We start from the raw sequence: 22688 nt of genomic DNA on the forward strand, positions 1-22688 counted from the left end.
TATCAAAATGTACCTATTTTACCGTTGGCTCAGTCGTTAACAACACAATACAACATTCTTCAAACCACTAGAAAAAGCTCCGCATTTCTTGTTTTTGGACCTCCATATCAAAAAACCACTTTGGAATACTTAAATTCACTGAAAAGGGCTGAAATCGCACTTTACCTAATAACATACTTTTCACAGCTGTTGTGAAAGTGAAAACTATGCGCACTTCCAAGCCCCACAGTTAACAATTCCTTCGTAATACAATGAAATAATTGATGCCATTTTCAGCTTCAGACTACGGAAATGCCAAGAGGTGAAGTAATACCAAAATTATGGAATTTGATTTTTGACTCTATGACCTATGGGGGAACCAGTGGAGTGAAATTGAGAATAGGACAAGTGAAATGTGGGAGTTTCCCAGCTCAAAAATTTCTAAGTCCCGCAATGTCGATTGAGCTGAAATTTTGTATGAGGACATTTTTCGACAAGAGGATACTTTTGAGCCCTACCGCTTAACGAAAGGTAAATTTTTGCGCGCAGCTCAAAACTTTGTAAGTCGATTTTTCAAGAAAAAAAAAAAGATTCGCGTCAAAGAACAACTTGTAGAGTAGACTTCAATGATTAATTGTTTAACAACAAAACCAATGTTTATCACAAATTTCAGAGAGAAAATTGCAGTTTAGTTCTCAAAAAACATTTGTTCTTTTCTAAGTGCTTCTTATTCTCTCTAATTTGATGTTTTTAAGAAATTGTTTATTACGAAATTTTCTCAGCTTTCCAACAGAATTGAGCTAGCTATCATACTTCTTGAGCTAGACCTTGTTAAAGGCAAACATAACCGAAAACTGAAAAAAGTGAATAACTCTGCAGTGGTTAATCTTTGGCCAGATACGTAGAAGGATTTTTTCATCGTATAGTAGTACTCTACTACCCCTTGAAGGGTTTTAAGTCAGCTCTCTAACACCCTGTATAAACGTTGTTTGAATCATACGTGAGATTATATATAAAAGGTAACAAAAATCTTGTTCAGCGATGAAATCTGTGAAGACCAAATGCTAAAAGATTTCATTAAAATTTATACAACTGTGCAATTCCCGCTGAGACCGGCCCACTTTTTACGTGTTGGTATTGAAAACGGTTCAAGTAATGTTTTTTAGAAGCCCATGTTGAACAAGCAAAGAATCTGCATTTGGTTGATCGAATTGATGGACCCCGTTAACTGAAGGTCAATACTTTTTTTTAGAATTTTTCGTTTTTCTTCAAAACTTGGCTCACCAAAATTGATTTAACTCTTGAATTTCCCTATGAAATTACCGAAATCAACAAATCATTAGAATGGGAAAAGATAGGACCTTCTTTTGCAAATATCAAAGTGGGTAGTCGCCATCATATTGTGGGATTTGGCCTCTATATTGTTTTCTTTCAGAAAAATTGATTGTAGAATAGGTGTTCACCCACCTACCTCAAATTTTATTATTCCATTCGAAAGATCATGCTTTTTACATAAAATATGTTAAAATTAGAGATGTATGTTGTCTAAAACAAAAATGATATTAAAATTACCAAAACATGTTCGACTCGACCGATTGGTTTTTCGTTAAATCTTACCTCATTGAAAATGCTGTAACACATTATATTCTTCTTAGGAAAACTAAACGATCGAGTTTTGGTGATTTTCATATTATTCATGCGACAGAGATACAACAAGAAAGAGAGAGAGAGAGAGAGTGAGAAATGATCCAATAATTGAATTATCCCATGCGTCCAATATTCTTCGGTCAATATTCAAAAGTTAAAGCAAACAACAAAAAATTTGCTCAGTATGATATTTCAGAAGCTCTGAAGCTTTTATTTGTATCTGTGAGCAATAAAATCCGATAACGCGTTCTGTAGAAAGGTGTTTTATTTTTTTTTTTGGTTCGATTGTAATATACTGTACTGCATCAAATTTCGAACACTTAAGCTATGGTGTAACTTCTTGCACTGAAAAATCAACAAAAGAAGAGCTTTATTATTGATTTTAAAGGTTTAGCATGTTGGTTATTTTATTGTTGTTGCAATTATGTGTTATTTATATAGATTTAAACACGTTTTGTACATGAAAACAAAGAGAATTTATAAATCGGTTTTGATTCAAATTCCGAACACTTCAATTTAATCACTAAGAGATAGATAGGAAAAACCGTCTGAATACTGGCTGTCACGCCTGCTGATTCCCCGGAAGTGGCCCTACTGTAAAGAGCTATACATCACTAGATGAAGGACATTCCAAGGAACGAAATGGTAAATATCGTTCTTTTTAATACACTAGCTATAATAATTCGATTTTTATTGTAAATTGTTCGAAGTTTGAATCAAAACGGTATACCACATATAAAGAGCATACTTACACATACATACGTAAATGCACTTGTACACATACATACATACATTGTTCAATTCGTCGAAATGAGTCGATTAGTATACGATATTTCGATATTTGACTCTCCGGGCCATTCATTTTGCGTCTAAAGTTAAATGTCTTATAGAAAAACACTCTTTGATCAATATCTCGAAATCCAAGACACTCAAAAAGGAGCGCATCAGCTTTAAGGTGAAACGGGACGGTGGCTTTATTTTGTACAATTTTTAGGTTAGGTTTCATATCACTTGACGATTTTGGGCGTAAAAATCTCAGCTTCCATTTAATAAATAGGGCTCGAATTGCTACTCTATGCATGCGTCGGTAGTGCAAACAACCGATCAAAGTTTTAGACTTGTAATCTCAATAATTTTCGAGAAAATTACATTGTAAAATTTGGACAAAATTCGAGCACGGAGTTTCACCTTAATTTGTACCTAAGAACATCAAAATCGGATAGTGTGTTCTATGCAGGGGAAAAAATGTACTAAGCGATGAAAGTTTTTTGATGACATCAAAAAGCTTCCCTCTATGACAGCAGTGGTATTGGCAAAATAAAGACATCCGAAAGATAAAATTTATTACGACTATAACGTTGCCGTCTAGTTATCCACACAATATTTTTTTTGCTGTTCACATTACAACCCATGTCGACGAGAGCATGTATGGTTGTATATAACATTCGGTATTCGATACACACATTACAGTGCACAGCCACTCTATTGCCGAGTTTGCTTTTCTTCGCACGAAGGCTGTTGGTAAGGTGCCTAGCAGTCTATAAGAATAGGAAGCCTTTGTTAGAGAATGCGGTTTTCGAGCGCAATGTTCTCCTTGAGACAGATCCTAGACAAGTTTCGAGAACACAACTTGCAGATGCATCATCTGCTTATAGACTATGAGCTACAGTAAAACGCAACGAGCTTGACGATTTCACATCAAGCGTTGGCCGCATTGGATGTGTGCTGTCAACAAGGATGTCCGAGCAGGTCAAGACCAAGTTTTATGGGGACGTATTCTGGATCCGACATAGAATCTCTAGTACAATTTCTGAAAATCGCAGTTTGGGTAAGTAATCATAATTATATCCGCGTAATCACAGAAGTCATTATATTTTTTTACTATTTTGAAGTGAAACTAAAAATCAATAAAATATAAATATAAATTTGCGTCCGGAATATATTTTTTGCCTGGCGTCCTTATGTACAATGTACAAGTTGCACCTATGGACGAGTCGCCCTTGCCATTCGTAAATCTTTCAAGTGTACTCAGCAAAACTCCGCACAGTGTGTCCAAATCGAGAAACGGACGGCAAAACTATTTTTTCTAGTTTCATGTTATCCATATATTCTAGAAAGTTGCTTCGTTTACTGCTGCCCTTCATATGCTTTAATGGAATTAGTTACAAATTTCGCCGTATAGAGGGCGCCATACGTAACTTTTGAACGTGAGTTGCTAGACGAATAGTTTCTTCTGCAAAGTTGTGTATTTGATTACAAAACTGTTTGCTGAATACATCAAACCCCTAGAAATTGAGATTTCAGAGCTACAAGACGTTTTCTAAAAAGGCTTTTTGAAAGCAGTTTTTCATCCATATGTTCAACTCTAAGGCCTAAAACATGACTGTTTATAATTGAGAGTGACGTGGTAAATCAAGATGAAAAATTTCTAGTGATATATTAACTTAGAGTAATAATCTACATTTTCAGTAAATCTATCAAGTCTAACCCAAAATCTTGCAGTTTTGGTGATTTTGACGGCTTTTTTCGAAAAAAAACTTCAAGGAACGTTTTATCCCAAATTGCGTATCTTCTGGTAAAGTAGGTAGTTCTGGTAAGGTACAGTGATAACCCAAATTTCCAATAAAATCTATTAAGTCTAGCAGGAACTATAGTGATTTTAGTGATGTTGACGGTTTTTCGAAAAAAAAAACCTTCTAGGGCCGTTTTACCCCATTTGGCACACTTGGCTTATACATGACATTAAAGCTCTTGAGTTGCTCTACAAAACGCCATATTCAGATATTTTTTCTAGCGATGTTGAGAAGGGTAGGATGACCCTGAAAATTGACAATTTTCAAAAGAAAAATGCGTTTTTTTCGTCAATTTACCACATTGCCATATATTGTGACCATGTGTTTTGAAGTACTCTTAGTGTAGAATAATACCACAAATTTTTAGGAAAATCCATCAAGTCTAGCAGGAGTTATTGCACTATTTAGTATTTGGACGTTTTTGGACATATCATTTTCAAGAGCCGTTTTACCCCATTTAACCTCAATGAAAAAAATTGAAATTTTGCAAAACTTCCTACCTTGAATAGACAAACAAACGCTGAAAATTTCAGCCCAATCGGAGAACATCCAAACAACATGCGGTTGCGCTTCTCGCGAACTGGCTCTTAAGTGCTTCAAAAGTTATGAAAAGAAACATGCTTTTTTTTATAGGAAATTTTTTATTACGTAAACTTCAAAATTTACGAGGATTTCGGAGTTTACGCATTTTTTTATTACGCGTTGCTGTAGTGTACTTACACTGTATTTTGCTATATAAATAGAGTTAAATATTCTAAATACATGACAGAATCCTTTGAGACATTTCATCGATTGATTTTGCGTTTTTTCATTTTTCAAGACCATTTTCTCATTCCGCGTCGAACACTCGACAGAAACGGACGTGCTAAGTGGTCGTTCTATTACAATCCGGTCCGTGTGTACGAATAGCCAAACAAAAGAGTGTATTATTCGCGCTAAAGGCCAACTAGATTGTGAGTTGTGTCGCTACGTTCTGTACCCGGCTCGCAACTTTGGCTGTATTGGTGCAAAATACCAGCTGCAGCTTTGATCTGTGCACAGTGAATAGATCTTTCTAATTCAAGGCCATCAGTTTACAGTCGAGTCGTGTCGCTGTGCTGAGTGATCTCACACCCGGCTCACTGCTGGTGGCTGTATTGGTATTTGTATTTGTATTTATAATTTAAAATCATTGGACATCTGGGTCTTTATGAAATAATGTTATTCTAACTTAAAGTAACATGGAACACAAACGCTGACGAAAAGCAACAGTTGACAAGTTAAAATCAAACAATTCGTATGCCTCCTGGAATCTTCTGCTTATAGAGTTGATGGGATCATTTGAACCATATCTCGTATTCCTAGCAGTGGCTTGAATAAGTTGCCTAGGCCGAAGAACACTTGTGGGTGCATAAAGTCGCATACGACTCAACAATTCAGCACTGTCGATTTCAGCCTTAAGTATTTTTGCTCTGCTGTACTGGTGCTGCTGGCTACTTTGGGTGCAGCTTCGAACGATCGGACAACCACTGCTGGAAGGAAGAAGTAAATAGGTACGTGTTCTTGTCGGCGCTAGTGCGCTACATTTAGCGCGATGGATATAGATCCCTCGCCTCCCGTGCCACCATCCCCGAACCCCCTTGACCCTGACCCTTCTGTTACCCCTTCCCCTGTTCATTCTCCAGTCCCCCCTCGCCTCAGGCTTTACCCGGACGGATCTCAACAGGGCAGCTATACTGTTTATTTTCGTCCAAAGGCAGGAGATAATTCAAAGCGATTAAACATACTGCAAATTTCTAAAGACCTGACGAAGGGGTACAAGGCCGTGACCGAAATTTCCAAGGTCCGACCTATCAAGCTCCGTGTCGTGGTCAGTGATCTGGCACAGGCCAATGCTATCGCTTGCTCTGAGCTCTTCACACGCGAGTATCGCGTTTACATACCCGCACGAGACGTGGAGATCGACGGTGTCATAACCGATTCGAGTCTGTCTGTCGAGTGTATCCTAAAAAGCGCAACCGGTTGCTTCAAAAATACCGAAACACAGGCGAAGATTTTGGATTGTAAGCAATTGCGGTCCATGTCTCTCATCGGCGGTAAAAAAGTTTACACTCTGTCAGACTCGTTTCGCGTTACGTTTGCCGGATCTGCACTCCCTAGCCACGTCTCGATCGACCGGGTTCGTCTGCCTGTGCGATTGTATGTACCCCGTGTTATGAATTGCACCAATTGCAAGCAGTTAGGCCACACAGCCGCCTACTGCTGCAATAAGGCACGATGTAGCAAGTGTGGGGAGACTCATGCGGAAGATTCTTGCAGTGTTAATGCTGAAAAATGTATTCACTGTGGGGAAAACCAGCATGAGCTCTCCACATGCCCGGTGTACATGCAGCGCCGAGATAAAATCAAGCGGTCACTTAAGGAGCGTTCAAAGCGTTCTTATGCTGAGATGCTGAAGAAGACCGTGACCACTTCTACCATAACATCGAACCCCTTTGATCTGTTGTCCTCTGATGAAACCGATTCTGACGATTCATCAGCGGGAACATCTTATGCCAATCCTGGGGAGTCTAGGAAGAGGAAAAATGTTTCTTCTCCTAAACTTCCCCGTAAAGGTCCTAAGATTTCCCAAAGTGTAATGAAAAGTACGAACAAACCAAACAGTGCTGCGGAAAAACCGAAGCAAACTCCTTCTGGGCTTGCAAATATAAAGTCCCAGAAGGAGTTCCCAGCACTGCCAGGAACATCTAAAACCCCAGTTGTTCCTTTTGCACATCCAGTTGATGAAACAAACTCTGGATTAGTGAAATTTTCTGACATTGTGGACTGGATTTTTGAAAATTTCAATGTACCCGATCCAATTAAAATTTTTCTTACAGCATTCCTCCCAACAGTTAGATCATTTTTGAAGCAGTTGACTGCCCAATGGCCCCTCCTTGCAGCGATTGTATCCTTCGATGCCTAATTCAACTGCGTATATGACGGATTCTATCTCTGTCTTACAGTGGAATTGTAGAAGTATTTTACCAAAAATTGATTCGTTTAAAGTTTTGATAAATAAAAACAAATGCGATGCATTTTCCCTTTGTGAAACTTGGCTTACTTCAAATATTGATCTCAACTTCCATGATTTTAATATTATTCGCCTTGATCGAGACACCCCATATGGAGGAGTACTTTTAGGGATTAAAAAGTGCTATTCTTTCTATCGTATTAACCTCCCCTCGATTCCAGGCATCGAAGTTGTCGCATGTCAAATGACAATACAAGGTAAAGAGCTTTGTATTGCCTCAATATATATTCCTCCCAGAGCACAGGTTGGGCAACGGCTGCTCTTTGATTTAATAGAACTTCTTCCCTCGCCACGTTTGATTTTGGGAGACTTCAACTCTCATGGCGTGGCTTGGGGTTCCCCATACAATGATAACCGTTCTCTTTAATCTATAACCTTTGCGATGACTTCGACATGACTATTTTAAACAACGGTGAAATGACACGTATCCCGAAACCTCCAGCGCGCCCAAGCGCTTTGGATCTATCCTTATGTTCGACGTCGCCACGGTTGGATTGCACATGGAAGGTAATCCTCGATCCTCACGGTAGCGACCATCTGCCTATTCTCATTTCAATTACAAACGGGTCAACTCGCATGCGACCAATTGACATTCCGTATGACCTCACACGGAATGTCGATTGGAAGTTATACGAGGAAATGATTTCAAAAGCGGTCGAGTCGATTCAACATCACCCATCACTTGAAGAAGACAACCTCCTCGCGGGCTTGATTCTCGACGCTGCGTTGTAAGCCCAAACGAAGAAATATCTCGGCGTAACCATCAAAGAACGGCCTCCCACTCCGTGGTGGGACCAAGAGTGCTCCGATGTCTACACGCAAAGATCCGACGCGTTTTTGGCCTTCCAGAAGGGAGGTATACCCGACGACTATATACGGTATTCGGAGCTTAATACCAAGCTTAAAAGCCTGGCTAAAGCAAAGAAACGCGGATATTGGCGTCGGTTCGTGAACGAGACGTCGAGAGAGACATCGATGAGCACTCTTTGGAACACAGCCCGAAGAATGCAGAATCGCGTAACGGTCAACGAAAGCGAGGAGTCTTCAAGTCGGTGGATATTTGATTTTGCCAGGAAAGTATGTCCGGACTCTGTTCCTGCGCAAAACTTTGTTCGCGATACGTCTCCGGGTCACGACGCGATAGAATCACCTTTTACGATGGCAGAATTTTCAGTTGCCCTCCTGTCCTGTAACAATAACGCGCCTGGGTTAGATAGAATCAAATTCAACTTGTTGAAGAATCTACCCGGCAATGCCAAGAGGCGCTTGTTGAACTTGTTCAATAAGTTCCTGGAGCAAAACATTGTACCGCAGGATTGGAGGCAAGTGAAGGTGATCGCCATCCAAAAACCAGGGAAACCAGCTTCTGATCACAACTCTTATAGGCCGATTGCAATGCTATCCTGTATCCGGAAATTGATGGAAAAAATGATACTCCGTCGTTTAGACCATTGGGTCGAATCAAATGGTCTACTATCAGATACTCAATTTGGCTTCCGCCGTGCCAAAGGGACGAATGATTGTCTTGCGTTGCTTTAAACAGATATTCAGCTGGCGTATGCTCGCAAAGAACAAATGGCGTCTGCGTTCTAGGACATTAAGGGGGCTTTTGATTCCGTTTCTATTGACATTCTTTCGGGTAAACTTCACCGACAAGGATTTTCTCCAATTTTGAACAATTTTTTGCACAATTTGTTCTCCGAAAAGCACATGCATTTTACGCACGGCGATTTGGCAACTTTTCGCATTAGCTACATGGGTCTTCCCCAGGGCTCATGTTTAAGCCCCCTTCTTTACAACTTTTATGTAAATGACATCGACGAATGTCTGGCAAATTCATGCACGATAAGACAACTTGCAGACGACAGTGTAATCTCTGTTACAGGAGCCAAAGCTGCCGATTTGCAAGGACCATTGCAAGATACCTTGGACAATTTGTCTGCTTGGGCTTTACAGCTAGGTATCGAATTCTCTCCGGAGAAGACTGAGATAGTAGTTTTTTCTAGGAAGCATGAACCTGCTCAGCTTCAAACACAATTAATGGGTAAAACGATTTCTCAGGTTTTGGTACACAAATATCTTGGTGTCTGGTTCGACTCTAAAGGCACCTGGGGTTGTCACGTGAGGTATCTGATGAAAAAATGTCAACAAAGAGTGAATTTTCTTCGTACAATAACCGGACAATGGTGGGGAGCCCACCCAGGAGACCTTATAAGGCTTTACCAAACAACGATACTGTCTGTTATTGAGTACGGGTGTTTCTGCTTCCGCTCCGCAGCAAACACACATTTGATCAAACTGGAGCGAATACAATATCGTTGTTTGCGTATCGCCTTGGGTTGCATGCAATTGACCCATACGATGAGTTTGGAGATCTTTGCTGGAGTACTACCATTGAAAAACCGCTTCTGGAGCCTGTCTTCTCGTATTCTAATCAAATGTGAGGTCTTGAACCGTCCCGTGATTGAAAATTTTGAAAGGTTAATCGAACTCAATTCTCAAACCCGTTTTATGACATTGTATTTCAATCACATGTCCCAAAATATTAACCCTTCTTCGAATATTCCAAATCGTGTCGACTTATCAGCATCCAAATCGTGCAGCAGATCCCTAAAATTTTTTCCAATAAATATCGAAACATCAACTGCGACAATATGTACTACACTGACGGATCACTTCTTGATGGGTCCACTGGCTTCGGTATCTTCAATAACAATTTAACCGTCTCCCATAATCTCGATAATCCTGCTTCTGTTTACGTCGCAGAATTAGCTGCAATTCAGTACACCCTAGGGATTATCGAAAAAATGCCCACGGACCATTATTTCATCTTTACGGACAGTCTCCGTTCCATTGAGGCTCTCCGATCGATGAAAGATGTTAAGCAATCTCCGTATTTCCTGGGGAAAAAACGGGAACATCTGAGTGCTTTATCCGAAAAATCTACTCAGATTACCTAAGCGTGGGTCCCTTCTCACTGCTCGATACCGGGTAATGAGAAAGCGGACTCTTTGGCTAAGGTGGGCGCAACAAACGGTGATATTTATGAAAGACCAATTGCCTTTAATGAATTTTTCGCATTTGTACGTCAGAATACGATCATCAGTTGGCAAAATTCTTGGACCAAGGGGGAACTGGGAAGGTGGTTACATTCCATAATCCCCAAGGTGTCGACGAACCCGTGGTTCAAGGGGTTGGATGTAGGTCGGGATTTCATTTGCGTGATGTCCCGGCTTATGTTCAATCACTATAGATTTGACGCGCATCTCCGTCGTGTTGGGCTCGGGGAAAGTGGTATCTGTGCCTGTGGTGAAGGTTATCACGACATGGAGCACGTTGTTTGGTCATGCCCTGTACACCGTGACGCCAGGTCTAGATTAATAGCTTCCCTGCAGGCCGAAGGTAGGCAGCCGGCTGTTCCTGTTCGTGATGTCTTGGCGAGCCGTGACCTATCCTACATGTCCCTTATATACGTTTTCCTGAAATCCATCCACGCCCCAGTTTAGTCCTATCCCCTTCCGCCTACATCCAACCAAACGACAAGAACATGTTAAGACCCCGGATCCGGAAACAGCAATCAGACCCGCACGATACTCTCAAGGCCCGATGGAAACAACCCAATATGCCAGTCCGTAATATCTTGGCCCAGCAGCGGAACAAATTTAATATGCTGCTTACCTATGGCAATGAAAATCATCAAACAGCAAACCTGTGCTTTTAATGCAAAATATTCTAGCTTTAAGTTAGATTTAGTTTCAGCTCGTAGTCGGCAGCGAGGATAAACAATTTGCTTTTAGTTATTCAGATACTTTAGAAAGTAAGCTACCAGATATAATTGGCGCCGTTAAACATTGAATTATATTTGTGCCGTGTCAAATAAACTATAGATGAAGAAAAAAAAAGACCATTTTCTAAACTCACTGCCCAAAGTGAGTTACCTTATGTGAGAATAAAACTCAAACTGGTTTCGGACTGCTTTGCTTTTATTGTTTCAGCTATTCTTCTTGGACTAGAAAGATTGTCTCCTTTCGGAACATTTCGGAAATAATTGAAGACAATTTCTACCTTCAATGTATTATCGTGTATTTTTTTTAACATACTTTTCATTCTGATGCGTAATTTAAATATCATTTGGTTATAAACAAACAACGGCTAAGACCAACACTTGCTTACAATACCTGAACAGCTAATAATTTATACAACGCCCACTCGATCTTACGGTCGTATATAACGAAATCTCGTTACTGGCTAACATTCCTAAAGAAACCCATGACCGGCAGCCTCGGCCGGAATGTAACCCTCATTGCCGTCACGAGTCCTTATGAAGAACCACTGTTTGACATTTTTCAGACCCTTCTCTTGGTACTCTTTACATGCCAACAACGTGACCACGTCACCTTTCTGCACGTTAACGGAATCCGAACAGTAGCTATCGGTTATGGCCAGCAGGGTCTGTCGAACAGCGGCTGCTGAGCGTAAGTTATTACCGCCACTGTTGCTAACTAACTTAGCATTATTGTTATTATTAATATTAGTATTATTACTGCTACTATAACTAATATTGTTTACAGTCTTATGGTAATGTCCTCCATTGATGACACTGCTGGCGGAGCCGCTCCCGGTGCTGCCACTCTTTACCAAAATCTTGTGAAAATGATGATGATGATGAAATACGGGCTGAGATTGTTGCAGCTTTTGCAGCGGACAGTAATCCCCGTTGGTCACAGCGGCGGTGGCGGTTTTCTCTGTTGGTTGTTCAACGTTCAGTATCTTATCCACCTTGCCGCCGCCATTTCCGCTGAGCACCTTGGTCGTAAGTTTGAGTTGAGCAAATTGTGTCTGCGAGTCAGCCGATTTAAGCTGATTGGCCACGCGCAGATACAGCGAGTCTAGGTTTTTCTCGCTGTTACATGTGACCGACGTTACGCTGCGACTGCTAGTTCCACTGCGCTTTAACCTAGGCGTTCGGCGGCCCTCGGAACGTGTACCGCCGCGCAGCTGTTGGATTTCCTTCTCGCTATCGGTTAGGTTTCCGCTTGGCCGGGGGAATACGTCCTTGTTCGTTTCCCAACAAGGTGTCGGTTTTGAAGTCGAGCTTGATCTGCCAAAGGGAAAAGGTGGAATTAATTACTCAATGAAACGTTGATTCTACTCACTCACCTTTGGTTTGGTGGCAATATTCCCAGCGGTAGGCAGCTCTCGTAAGCGACGTAACCTTCCTCGGCGTGCGGCGTTTGCACGTACAGCCAGTTTTGGTTTTTGAACACGGCATTTACAACCATCCCGAGAGGCAGCGGAATCTCGATCTGGTAACTGCCGGGACGAGTTTGGTAGAGGGTGGCAGCTGACGATAGTACCACCGGAATGTTACCCGGTGAGGACAGTGAACACTTGGAGAGAAACTCGTCGACATTTTGAATCTCGTAGCCGAATCGCTGGGAGCGGTAGCGTTCCCTTCGGCGGCGGTGGCGATGCTTTTTCGAAGAGGATGGCTCCGAAACGGTGGTATACAGGGACGGCTCCGAGTAGGTATTTTTCAACGAAATTGCCGCTGATTTTTCCCTTAGCAGCTGGTCTTCTTGGTTTAGATTGATGATAATACTGTTGTTATTATTGTTGTTATTGTTGAGCAGGACGTCGACGGTCTCGCTCTGAACCAGGCTGGGATACAACTGAGCGCGCTCTTTTTTCCTTAGCCGATCGCTGTTCTTTCGATAACTTCGATTACTTTTGCGATAAATGCCATTGTGGTTATGATGCTCACTTGATGCAGCTGCTGTAATTCCTCCATTCTGCGCAATGCAATTGCCGGTGGCTTTCAGCTTCAGCTCATTGTGGTACTCCGTCAGATTATTATCGCTGACGTACTTTTCGCTAAACAAGCGCTCCTTGCTGCGTGTGCGGGATTTCTTGCGCACTGGGACCACAAGTTGGCTACCGGTTGTTGTGCTGTTCGACTGGTGAACAGGTGCTGAGCCGTTGCCAACGATCGCTTTCACGGGTGATGCTCGGCGCGATTGAGTCACGTGCGGATGATGATGATGGTGGAGAAGATTGACATCCGATTGTTGGTGACTCTGGGAAGAAGGATGCTGACGTTGCTGCGATTGCTGTTGCGATTGTTCACGTAGGACCCATGTGAGTGATATCTTCGGCCTCCGGATGCTTAAGTTCTGACCCATATCACAAACGGTCGGCGTGGACTGGTGGGCGGGTTGACTATCGGTTCCAACGGTCGGCGTTTTCGGTACGTTAGCATTGGTTGCGGTCGCTATTTGAACGGCAGAAAGGCTTTGGTTTAGTTCTTCTATCTCTACGTAGACGTCTTGGTCGTTGCTGTGGCCGTTCGACGCTGGCTCGGGGGAGTTTCGACCGGATTGTGGCTCTGTTTTGGTTTTACAATTACGTACCAAATCCGGGCAAAATGCATCTTGACCTTTAAAAAAGTAGTAATAATAAAAAGTCCTGTTAGAAAGAGTATTTATGCACATTCTTTGTAGAATCTAAATTGTCCGGTCTTGTCTACCAGATTTTCAAATTGTTTTTTTTTATTAATTTTGTAATATGAATTTAGTGGATTAGGCACGGAGTTTCGTTATTCTATCCGCGCTCTTTGAGAAAAGGTTGGTAAATGACCCCGATCCATAAAATATTTTCAGAATTTATTACGACTTGGCCACCGAAGCACAGTGGGGCAGATTGGTGTGTTGGTGGGACAAAACCGCATAACTTCTCAATGGTTGTTTCCACAGTGTTTATGTCTTCGGCAATGTTGTACAGCATAAAAATATCTTTATGAAAAATGTATTCGAGTAGCTTCAATTTCCTTCCTACAGATGGCGCTTACATCTATCTTCTGAATAAATGGTGCTAGCCATTTTGTTTCTTCAGAAAAGTTGTTCATATCATCAATTGATATAAAGTTGTCGAAAACATCAAAATTGTAGAATTGACTGTTAACGAGATAGAACTAATTTCATTGTTCACAAAACAAAACCCCATAACTGCTCAAATTCAAATCATAGAATATTGGTGTCTTCGGCAAAGTTGTTCGAATGATTGTGATCTATCTTCAATGTTTGGTTTAGATCAGTTTATACTTATCTAAATCACTTTGTTTGAACAAATAAGCCCAATAACTCTTCAGATTCATGTTATAGCCCTTTCCGACCGGGTCCATATGAATGCGTAGATAGAAGGTGACTTAAACTAAACCTTCTCTTCCGCTTTTTGAAAGTCTTATTCATTGTTTTATTGCTCACAAAGCTAGTGTTAACATCGCAGCTGCTACGAAAAATAAGAAACTGAAGCAAGCAAGTGTTTTTTATAAAGGTATTACTTTGATTTAAGTTTTGTTATCCATCATTTTTTACCTACACAATTGTGTGGGCTCGGTCGGAAAGGAATAGAGGTCACAAGTATCACGCGAAGTTGATCAACTATATACGATTTACCATTTTGCACGTCATGTTTTGATCCAGAGGACTTTTTTTATCCAGAATGTCAAAACAAGAAGGTTTGACATTTTCAGGCGAATTTTCTGGCAGGATTCCTAGTACATTCATGTACAACATGCCTGGATTACTGTTTGATCTAGATCGCTCAATTTTGAAAGTGAAATTCTTTTTGCTACTCAAGTTCAAGTCTAAGCAATTCTGTGTTCTTAGATCAGTTGTTAGGGTCATTTAATTGTTTGAGTCATGCATGAAAAAGTTTAAGTCACTTATTTCACACACATACACATACACATTCTAAACGTATTGATCATGATTAATGATATATAACAAAATGATTGAATTTGGATAGATTACAGAAACATTAATTCATCGTCTTCCATATCATTTTTAACGTAAAGGAGTTTCACGACCGCTTTTTTTGTTTTGCGGGTATCAGTTGAATCGATGTTTGTTCTTAAACTGGACGAAAAAGGGGTCAGATATAACCAACATACCGTTTAATACATCTTGTATGGTTTCAACTCTGTTGGACTTTTGGATGTGCGCTTCACGAAGTCGTTGAAATGTGATGTTGCATAGAAAGTTGCCGCAAAACGCATGATTTATACTTAAAAACTTGCTGTACCAAAAATCGAATAACTTTTGAATAGGCAAAAAGTGGCAGCTAAAGTTGCTGGGTTCTCGCTGGTAAATCATTTTTTCAAATGTTTGAAATTAGTGAAAAATTGGGTTTTTTTATCTGCCTGAAACGTTGTGCTCAATCGTGGTTTAGTAGGATATACTCAGCTATCTAAGTTTTTTTCCTCTAATTTAACTCATATTGAAGAGATTTCATGCATAATATCATTATTATTTGGGAGCTCCTGCATTTTGTAGGTTGGTAAAGATGATCGAAATATTTTTTTTTGGTTTTATGAAATGTAAAAACCCCAACTTCTCCTACCTCACGATGTACTAAAACATGTGAATTCTTTACAACCTATGCTTGATTTTTGGTCTGATTTTTGATTCTAGTTTCTACGAAATATCGATTTTGAACCTAATTCCGGAAAAAAAAATTAGGTTTTGTCCGAGCTTTCGTATGAGGCTGCCCCAGTGTGCGAGGGGACGGCATGAGGGAGTTAAAAGTTTACCGAAATATGACCACGCGGTGGAAAGTCTGTAATCATATTTTTTAGACACTATGGAGACAAACGATTATAAAAATATCAAAAACTTTGTGTGGATGGAGAACATTAGTCGATATCTGCTTCTCATAAACTCTTTAGGTTAATTTGGAAAAAGGTTAAAAAAAATATAATTATCAAACCAGTTTTTTCGGTTTTTAAAAACCATTCATTGATGTTTTGACCGTTTAAAATCGTTCGTCACATAAGAAAAAAATGCTATTTCGAATATTACCGTGCTTACTTTTGTCATGAACTTACAAAACAGAATATTTCTTCAAATAAATGACAAAGTATTAATTCGGCGTTATGGGAGGAGGGGTAGAGGCATAATGAACATTCAAATCTGGTTGTTTATTCAGGCTTTTAAAATAACAGAAATTTTTAAGTATTTATCAGTATTGATATTGATGATGTCGTATGGAGGTTTTTTGCTAAAGTGGTAGCCTGCAAATGTTCCTACTGAGCGAAAGCCATTGGAGCCCTCTTGGGTAAATCTTACTTTGCGATTACGAACTAAACTTCGTATATCGCTCACTAGAAACTACTCCAAGTATGCAAGCTTAAATATGTTTCTAACATACAAAATAATTTTCGCCGGAACCCCAAAAAGTTTTTAAAAATCACAGGAGGGTTGTGTGCAAAGCCACGACCGCAAGGTTGAAGTAGAATACTTTTACAAGAAAGATAACCCGGCTGCTTGCGTGTCAGTCATTTTTTCTAAAAAATAAACGTTAACCGTTATTGGCAGTATTGTAATTTCTCTTTGTTTGATATTTTGAAAGAAGTTTATTGAATATTTTTAAAATTTTGCGCAAATGAGAAGTTGAAGTGCTTCCGAATTGTAATATGCACATTCAATACGACATAATTGAACAGAAACGGAACAAAGGCTACGGTTTTGCAGAACGCGAATGACGGCGCGATGCGATTCGCCTTGCCGTAAAGAAATGTGCAGCCGTTTATACGGCGAAGTAGATCTATACATTTCAAGACATTTCGTCTTGCCGAATCGCCGTCGGAAGCGGCGGCTTCTCGCATTCAAACAACTGATCTACTGAATTGCCCGGATTACTGAAGCATAGGGGCAATCCCCTAGTTTACGTCCGAACGAGCGGTAGCGAGGACGGACAGTGTGCGCCCTGGACAATCGAGTTGGCCGAAGGCCACGAGTGTGTTGTATTAAATTTTTAACAAAATAAATTTTCATTTTTTTTTTTCATTCTATGAAACAATTAGAGAACGGAAACAATGAACAAGGAAACAAAATAAATATTTTCGAAACCATCTTTTTTGTATAAATTCTCAGAATTTTTCGCATGGGTGGTAATACTTTATCGAATCAAATAGCCAAAATTGTCCTCAAGCATTACGTATTTTATGGACGTTTTCTTACAACATTTCAGCTCTAGATAAGTCATATTTAAAATAAAGAAAAAATTTCCTGCTATAAATAATCGAACCTAAAATGGTACATAATCGAGTCCATATATAATCGAGTCTATATATAATCGATTCTGACCTATAAATAAATACAGTGACGTTTCGATTATACCAAGATCAATTTCTTATTTATTACATGTTATTTTTGTGTGTATGTGTGAATATAAGTTCATATGTGTGTGAATGTGAAGTTTTGAATGTTCGGTATAGTTGTGCTGTTGGCTACCAAAAATTTGTTACTTCGAGTGAAAAAGAATTTCACCCGACATTATAGAAATCGTGTAAATCTATTTTAACAAATAAAAAATTCGAATGAAAGAGGCTGGGTTTCACCGCTAGGTGGATAATTCCGGGTTTCATTTGAATCAACATTAATAATCAATGATTTTTCGGCCTTTCGAATGATTCGGCCTTTTGTGGTTCGGCCGTTTGATAGATTCGGCCGTTTGTTATTTCGGCCGTTTGAAATTCGGCCGTTTGTGATTCGGCCGTTCGTGTTTCGGCCGTTTGTAGGTAAACCGTAATAACAGTCAGAGAATGCATGTAGATGAAGATAATCATCTTTGGAGTATGGCGCAAAACAAGAAAATATTAACTCTTCAAATATTAATTTGTTGTCCTTATAAGGACAGTTGATCAATACAATATCTAATGAAATGTTTATCACATCTTTGTGATACCCCGCAAGTGGGGTTTAAGCCACACAGGCAACAGTGGAAAACTGTTTTCACACTAAAAACTAGACACAGCCAGCATTCATAAAAAGGTTGTGTGTTGCCAAAATATGGCAGAGCTTCTCACTGGAGGAAGTACACAAGTGTATATTTAGAATTGGATATGATACTGATTGCATTTTGATGCTATCCCTAGCAGTGGAAAGAAGGCATCTTTCTGATAACACAGCATAAAGCTGTTTTCACATTGAAAATTTGACGCCTCACATATATTGAATGCCAGTATTCCAAAACGTTAGTGTCTATATGAGCCTATATGAGGAAACTTTTCACTGGAGAGCACGTCGGTCGATGCACCTACTACTGATGCCGTCTGCTACCGCATGAGGGCAGCTTTTCACCAGAGAAAGTGCTGCTGCATCACATCAGCAGACCCTGCCGCTTGCTGCATCACATCAGCAGACCCTGCCTGCCAGTTGTCCTGCCACTATGGCTGCTACTGCTGCCACACAAAGGCAACTTCTTGATGGGCTAGGTGCCACTGCACCTACCGCAGCTGATATTCGCTGCAGCTTTCAATGTTGCTGCTATCCGCTACCTTTGCTGCTAAGTGAAGACCATATTGGTCCGTGTTCGAAACTACGATGACTGATTTAGGTAGATGCAGGCTCTTTTATAGGCCAAAATAATGCATTTTCAATTTACTAGGTCTATAATTCTATCGACCGTGCTTGGGAAAGCAATTGTATAACGACCAATCAGAGGTAGAATTTTGCGTTTTGACAAGGCTTGACAATTTTAAATAGTACAATAGTTCGAATAATAAAATTGCAATTTCCTGCATTTGGTAGGAATCTTAAAAGATTTTCCAATCGATTGCTGCAAAAACGAAGGAAATCCATCAAAAATTGACCGATTTATTAACATTTGAAATTGGACATATTTTTCACTTTTTTCGGTTTAGATTTTCATTTCACATCCCTATGTGGCCGAACTTCCTGAGAGAAGTATTCTACTTCAAAAATTGTTAGAACGAAGCGAAAGAACAAGGATGGAATCCCAGCAAAAGTTTTTTTTGACGATAAATCAACTATTGAGCCACTAATAAAATGAACGCTTTTCTTGTGTTTATACAAGATCACCCTATTATATCACCCCCTTGATGATGTTTGGGGTGATAAAATAGGGATAGTGATAAAATCGGGATTTTTTTTTTTCATTAATATTTTGTTATAAAAGATGGTAAACCAATAATTTAATACGTAAAATCAGCGATTTAAATTACTACAAGAAATCTTATCATATGGAAAAGCATTTCTATCTGTCTGTCTCTCTGATCCTTATAGACGTGGAAACTACTGTACCAATCGGCGTGAAAATTTTTATGTAGGGATTTTTGAGGCCGGAGAAGGTTATTAAAGTAGCTCGAGACCCCTCCCTCTTCTTAAAGGGAGGGCTCACAAACTCTTTCTCTCTTCAATACATTTCAAAATACATGAAAATTGAGACTTTTTGCCTTTCTCCAAGAAAGGTATAGCAATCACTGGAAAAACCAAAGGTATAAAAGTGGTCCCAATGAGCGAATGTCATATACCACTCGACCCCTTTCGACGAACTGGAAATTTTCTGTATGTATGTATGTATGTGTGAATGTGTGTGTATGTGCAACTTTTTTCTCTAACTCACTTTTCTCAGAGATGGCTGCACCGATTTTCATAAAATTAATTGCAAATGAAAGGTCTAGTTGCGCCATAGGTTGCTGTTGAATTTCATTGTAATCGGATTTTTAGTTTAGAGGTTATGTATCAAAATGTAAAAATAACGAAACATCTCAACTATCTCAGGAACCACATAACCGATTTCAATAAAACTGGTTTCAAATGATCGGGCTGTCTCAAAAACCCTTAACTTTTAAATTTCGTTATGATTGAACATATGGTTCAAAAGTTATGTAAAGAAAAGTTATCCTGAAGTTGTTTAAACTCACTCATTTTTCTCATAGATGGCTGAACCAATTTTCAGAAAATTAGTGTCAAATGAAAGGTCTAGGTGCCCCATAGGTTGCTATTGAATTCCATTGTAATCGGATTGTAACTTTGTCCGTTGTTCATAAAAATGTGAAATCACATAATGAAAGTAAACAGATTGATTTTCTCCTAACGATCACTGGCTAATTGAAAGGTATAAAAGTGATCCAAATGGCCTAATGTCATATACTACTCGACTCAGTTCGACGAATCGAGCATTTTCTGCATTTATGCATGTATAGGTGTATGTGTGTGTGTGTGTGTGAGTGTGTGTGTGAGTGTGGGTGTGTGCGTGTGTATGTGCACCTTTTTTTCGCACTCAATTCTCTCAGAGATGGTCTCAGATGGTCTGACCGATTCTTTCTATCTTGATGTCAAATGAAGGGTCTATTTGCCGCTTAGGTTACTATTGAATTTCATTGTAATCAAACTTTTAGTTTTGGCGCTGCATCAGAATGTAAAAATAGCTCTTATATCTCAGAAGCTATGAACATAGTTGAATTTAAAATAATGGGCTTTTAAACCCTTAAACAACATGTGGTTTGAAAGTTATAGAAAGAAACGTAACCCGCAGACTGTTTAAAACTACAGCTACCATCAAAATATGTGGCCTCAACATAATTTAAATTTGATATTGTACTATTTCAATGTTTGCGGCCTTGCTCGGGATTGAAGTTGAAATTAAAAGCCATTTCTATCATTTCACTTTTTGCCTTTCTCCTAGAAAGGTATAGCACTGCAAAAACTAAAGGTATAAAAGTGCTCAAAAGGGCCGAATGTGGTATACCACTCGATTCAGTTCGACGAGCTGAGCATTTTCTGTATGTGTGTGTGTGTGTATGTGTGTGTAACGCTTTCCCAATCTCACTCGATTTTCTCAGAGATGGCTGAACCGATTTCAATGAAATTAATTGCAAATGAAAGGTCTAGTTGCGCTACAAGACCCTATTGAATTTTATTGTAATCTGATTTCTAGTTTAGAGGTTATGTATCAAAATGTAAAAATCACGAAACATCAATATCTCAGAAACTCCACAACCGATTTGAACAAAATTGGTTTCAAATGAACGGGCTACCTAAAAAACCCTTAACTTTTGAACCTATGAAGATTGAACATGTGGTTCAGAAGTTATGGAAAGAAACGTGTTCTGGAGACTATTTAATCTCACTCATGTTCTCAGAGATGGCTGGACCGATTTTCATAAAATCAGTGTCATATGGAAGGTCTTGTTGCCCCATAAGACCCTATTGATTTGTTTTGCAAACGGATTATTACTTTACCTGTTATGTTTAAAAATGTGAAATCCAGCTATGAAAAGAAACATATTCCGAAGACTACTTGGACTCACTCACTTTTCTCAGAGATGGTTGAACCGATTCCACAAAATTAGTGTCAAATGAAAGGTCTAGCTGCCTCATAACACCCTATTGAATTTTGCTGTAATCGGACTGTAACTTCGTCTGTAATGTATCGAAATGTGAAAATCACGAAATTTCATTATCTTAGAAACTACACAACCGATTTGAACAATATTGATATCAGATGAACGGGCTAGTTAAGGGTTAACTGATGAATTATGATTGAACACGTGTTTTCAAAGTTTGGCTGCCCTATACGTTCCCTTTTCATTTGATTGTAATCAAACTTAAGCAACCGTTATGTATTAAATTGTTAAAACAACGAAAGTCTATTATCTCAAGTATTACACGACTTATTTGAACATAACTAGTGTCATACAAACGAGTCATCTCTCAAACTTACAAATAACAAACTTCATAACAATTTGATATGCTGTTCAAAAGTTTTGGAAAGAAAAGAAATTCAAAGACTATTCAACACTATACCTGCTTTGATCAATATTTATGGCCTCAACATGACTTAAATGTGATATCGTACTATTTGAACGTTCCCGGTATCGCTCGAAATTAAGAGTGATTTTTTTTATTTCGCTATTTCTTAAGCACTAACATTACGTCAAATTTCATATTTTATGCTTCAATTACAACATCAATATTTTGGAATCCAAAGAGTGAATATATCTTTATTGGATTTAAGCATAATAAGTTAATAATAAGTTTGAATGAGAAAGGCTGAGTCTGACCGCTAGGTGGATTAATTTAGGTTTTTTACTTTTTCTTCATTCACCCGCAAGCAGAAAACAAAAGAAAATAAATCGATGACGTAGTTCAGCGGTTCTCAACCTGGGGTACGCGTACCCCTGGGGGTACTCGAAAACCTTCAGGGGGTACGCGAGTAAAAAAATAGTAATGGCGGACAATGTAATCTTTCTTTATAATTCAATGTTGCTCCTAAAACATGACTGTAGCAATCAAACAAACCAAGTTGAATTTAAAACCTCATCTAGACCTCCACAACATGATCTACCACTACCACTCTCCCACTCTGCGAGAACATTCCAAGCCAGGGGGTACAATTGATATGAAAATATCGCCAAGGGGTACGCGGACAAAGAAAGGTTGAGAACCGCTGACGTAGTTGAAACAACACCGACGAATTTAAAAATAAAAATCAATCGAGGATGCTGTCTACAGACTTTAAAAGACGAACGTTTGTATCCTAATTGACAGTGGAACTGCCACTTCTGAATAATTACGAGACTTGGAGATGGTGGACGTTCAATTACCCCTGAAAATATTATTATATGGCAA

At 39.4% G+C, this 22688-nt stretch overlaps 1 protein-coding gene across 2 annotated transcripts in view; it reads right to left on the reverse strand.

Moving 5' to 3' along the window:
- Positions 1–11317: 11317 nt before the first annotated feature.
- Positions 11318–22688, reverse strand: part of LOC129721326 (uncharacterized) — a 142823-nt gene continuing 131452 nt past the window's right edge. For both annotated transcript variants that reach the window (XM_055673766.1, XM_055673768.1), the window contains exons 3-4: positions 12412–13687; positions 11318–12352 (exon numbers count right to left, since the gene is read on the reverse strand). In XM_055673766.1, the coding sequence (XP_055529741.1) occupies positions 11509–12352; positions 12412–13687 (2120 nt within the window). In that variant the 3' untranslated portion in view covers positions 11318–11508. The remainder of the gene's footprint in view (positions 12353–12411; positions 13688–22688) is intronic.

This window comes from Wyeomyia smithii, chromosome 2 (assembly GCF_029784165.1).
Source record: "Wyeomyia smithii strain HCP4-BCI-WySm-NY-G18 chromosome 2, ASM2978416v1, whole genome shotgun sequence".
Classification (NCBI taxonomy): Eukaryota; Metazoa; Arthropoda; class Insecta; order Diptera; family Culicidae; genus Wyeomyia; species Wyeomyia smithii.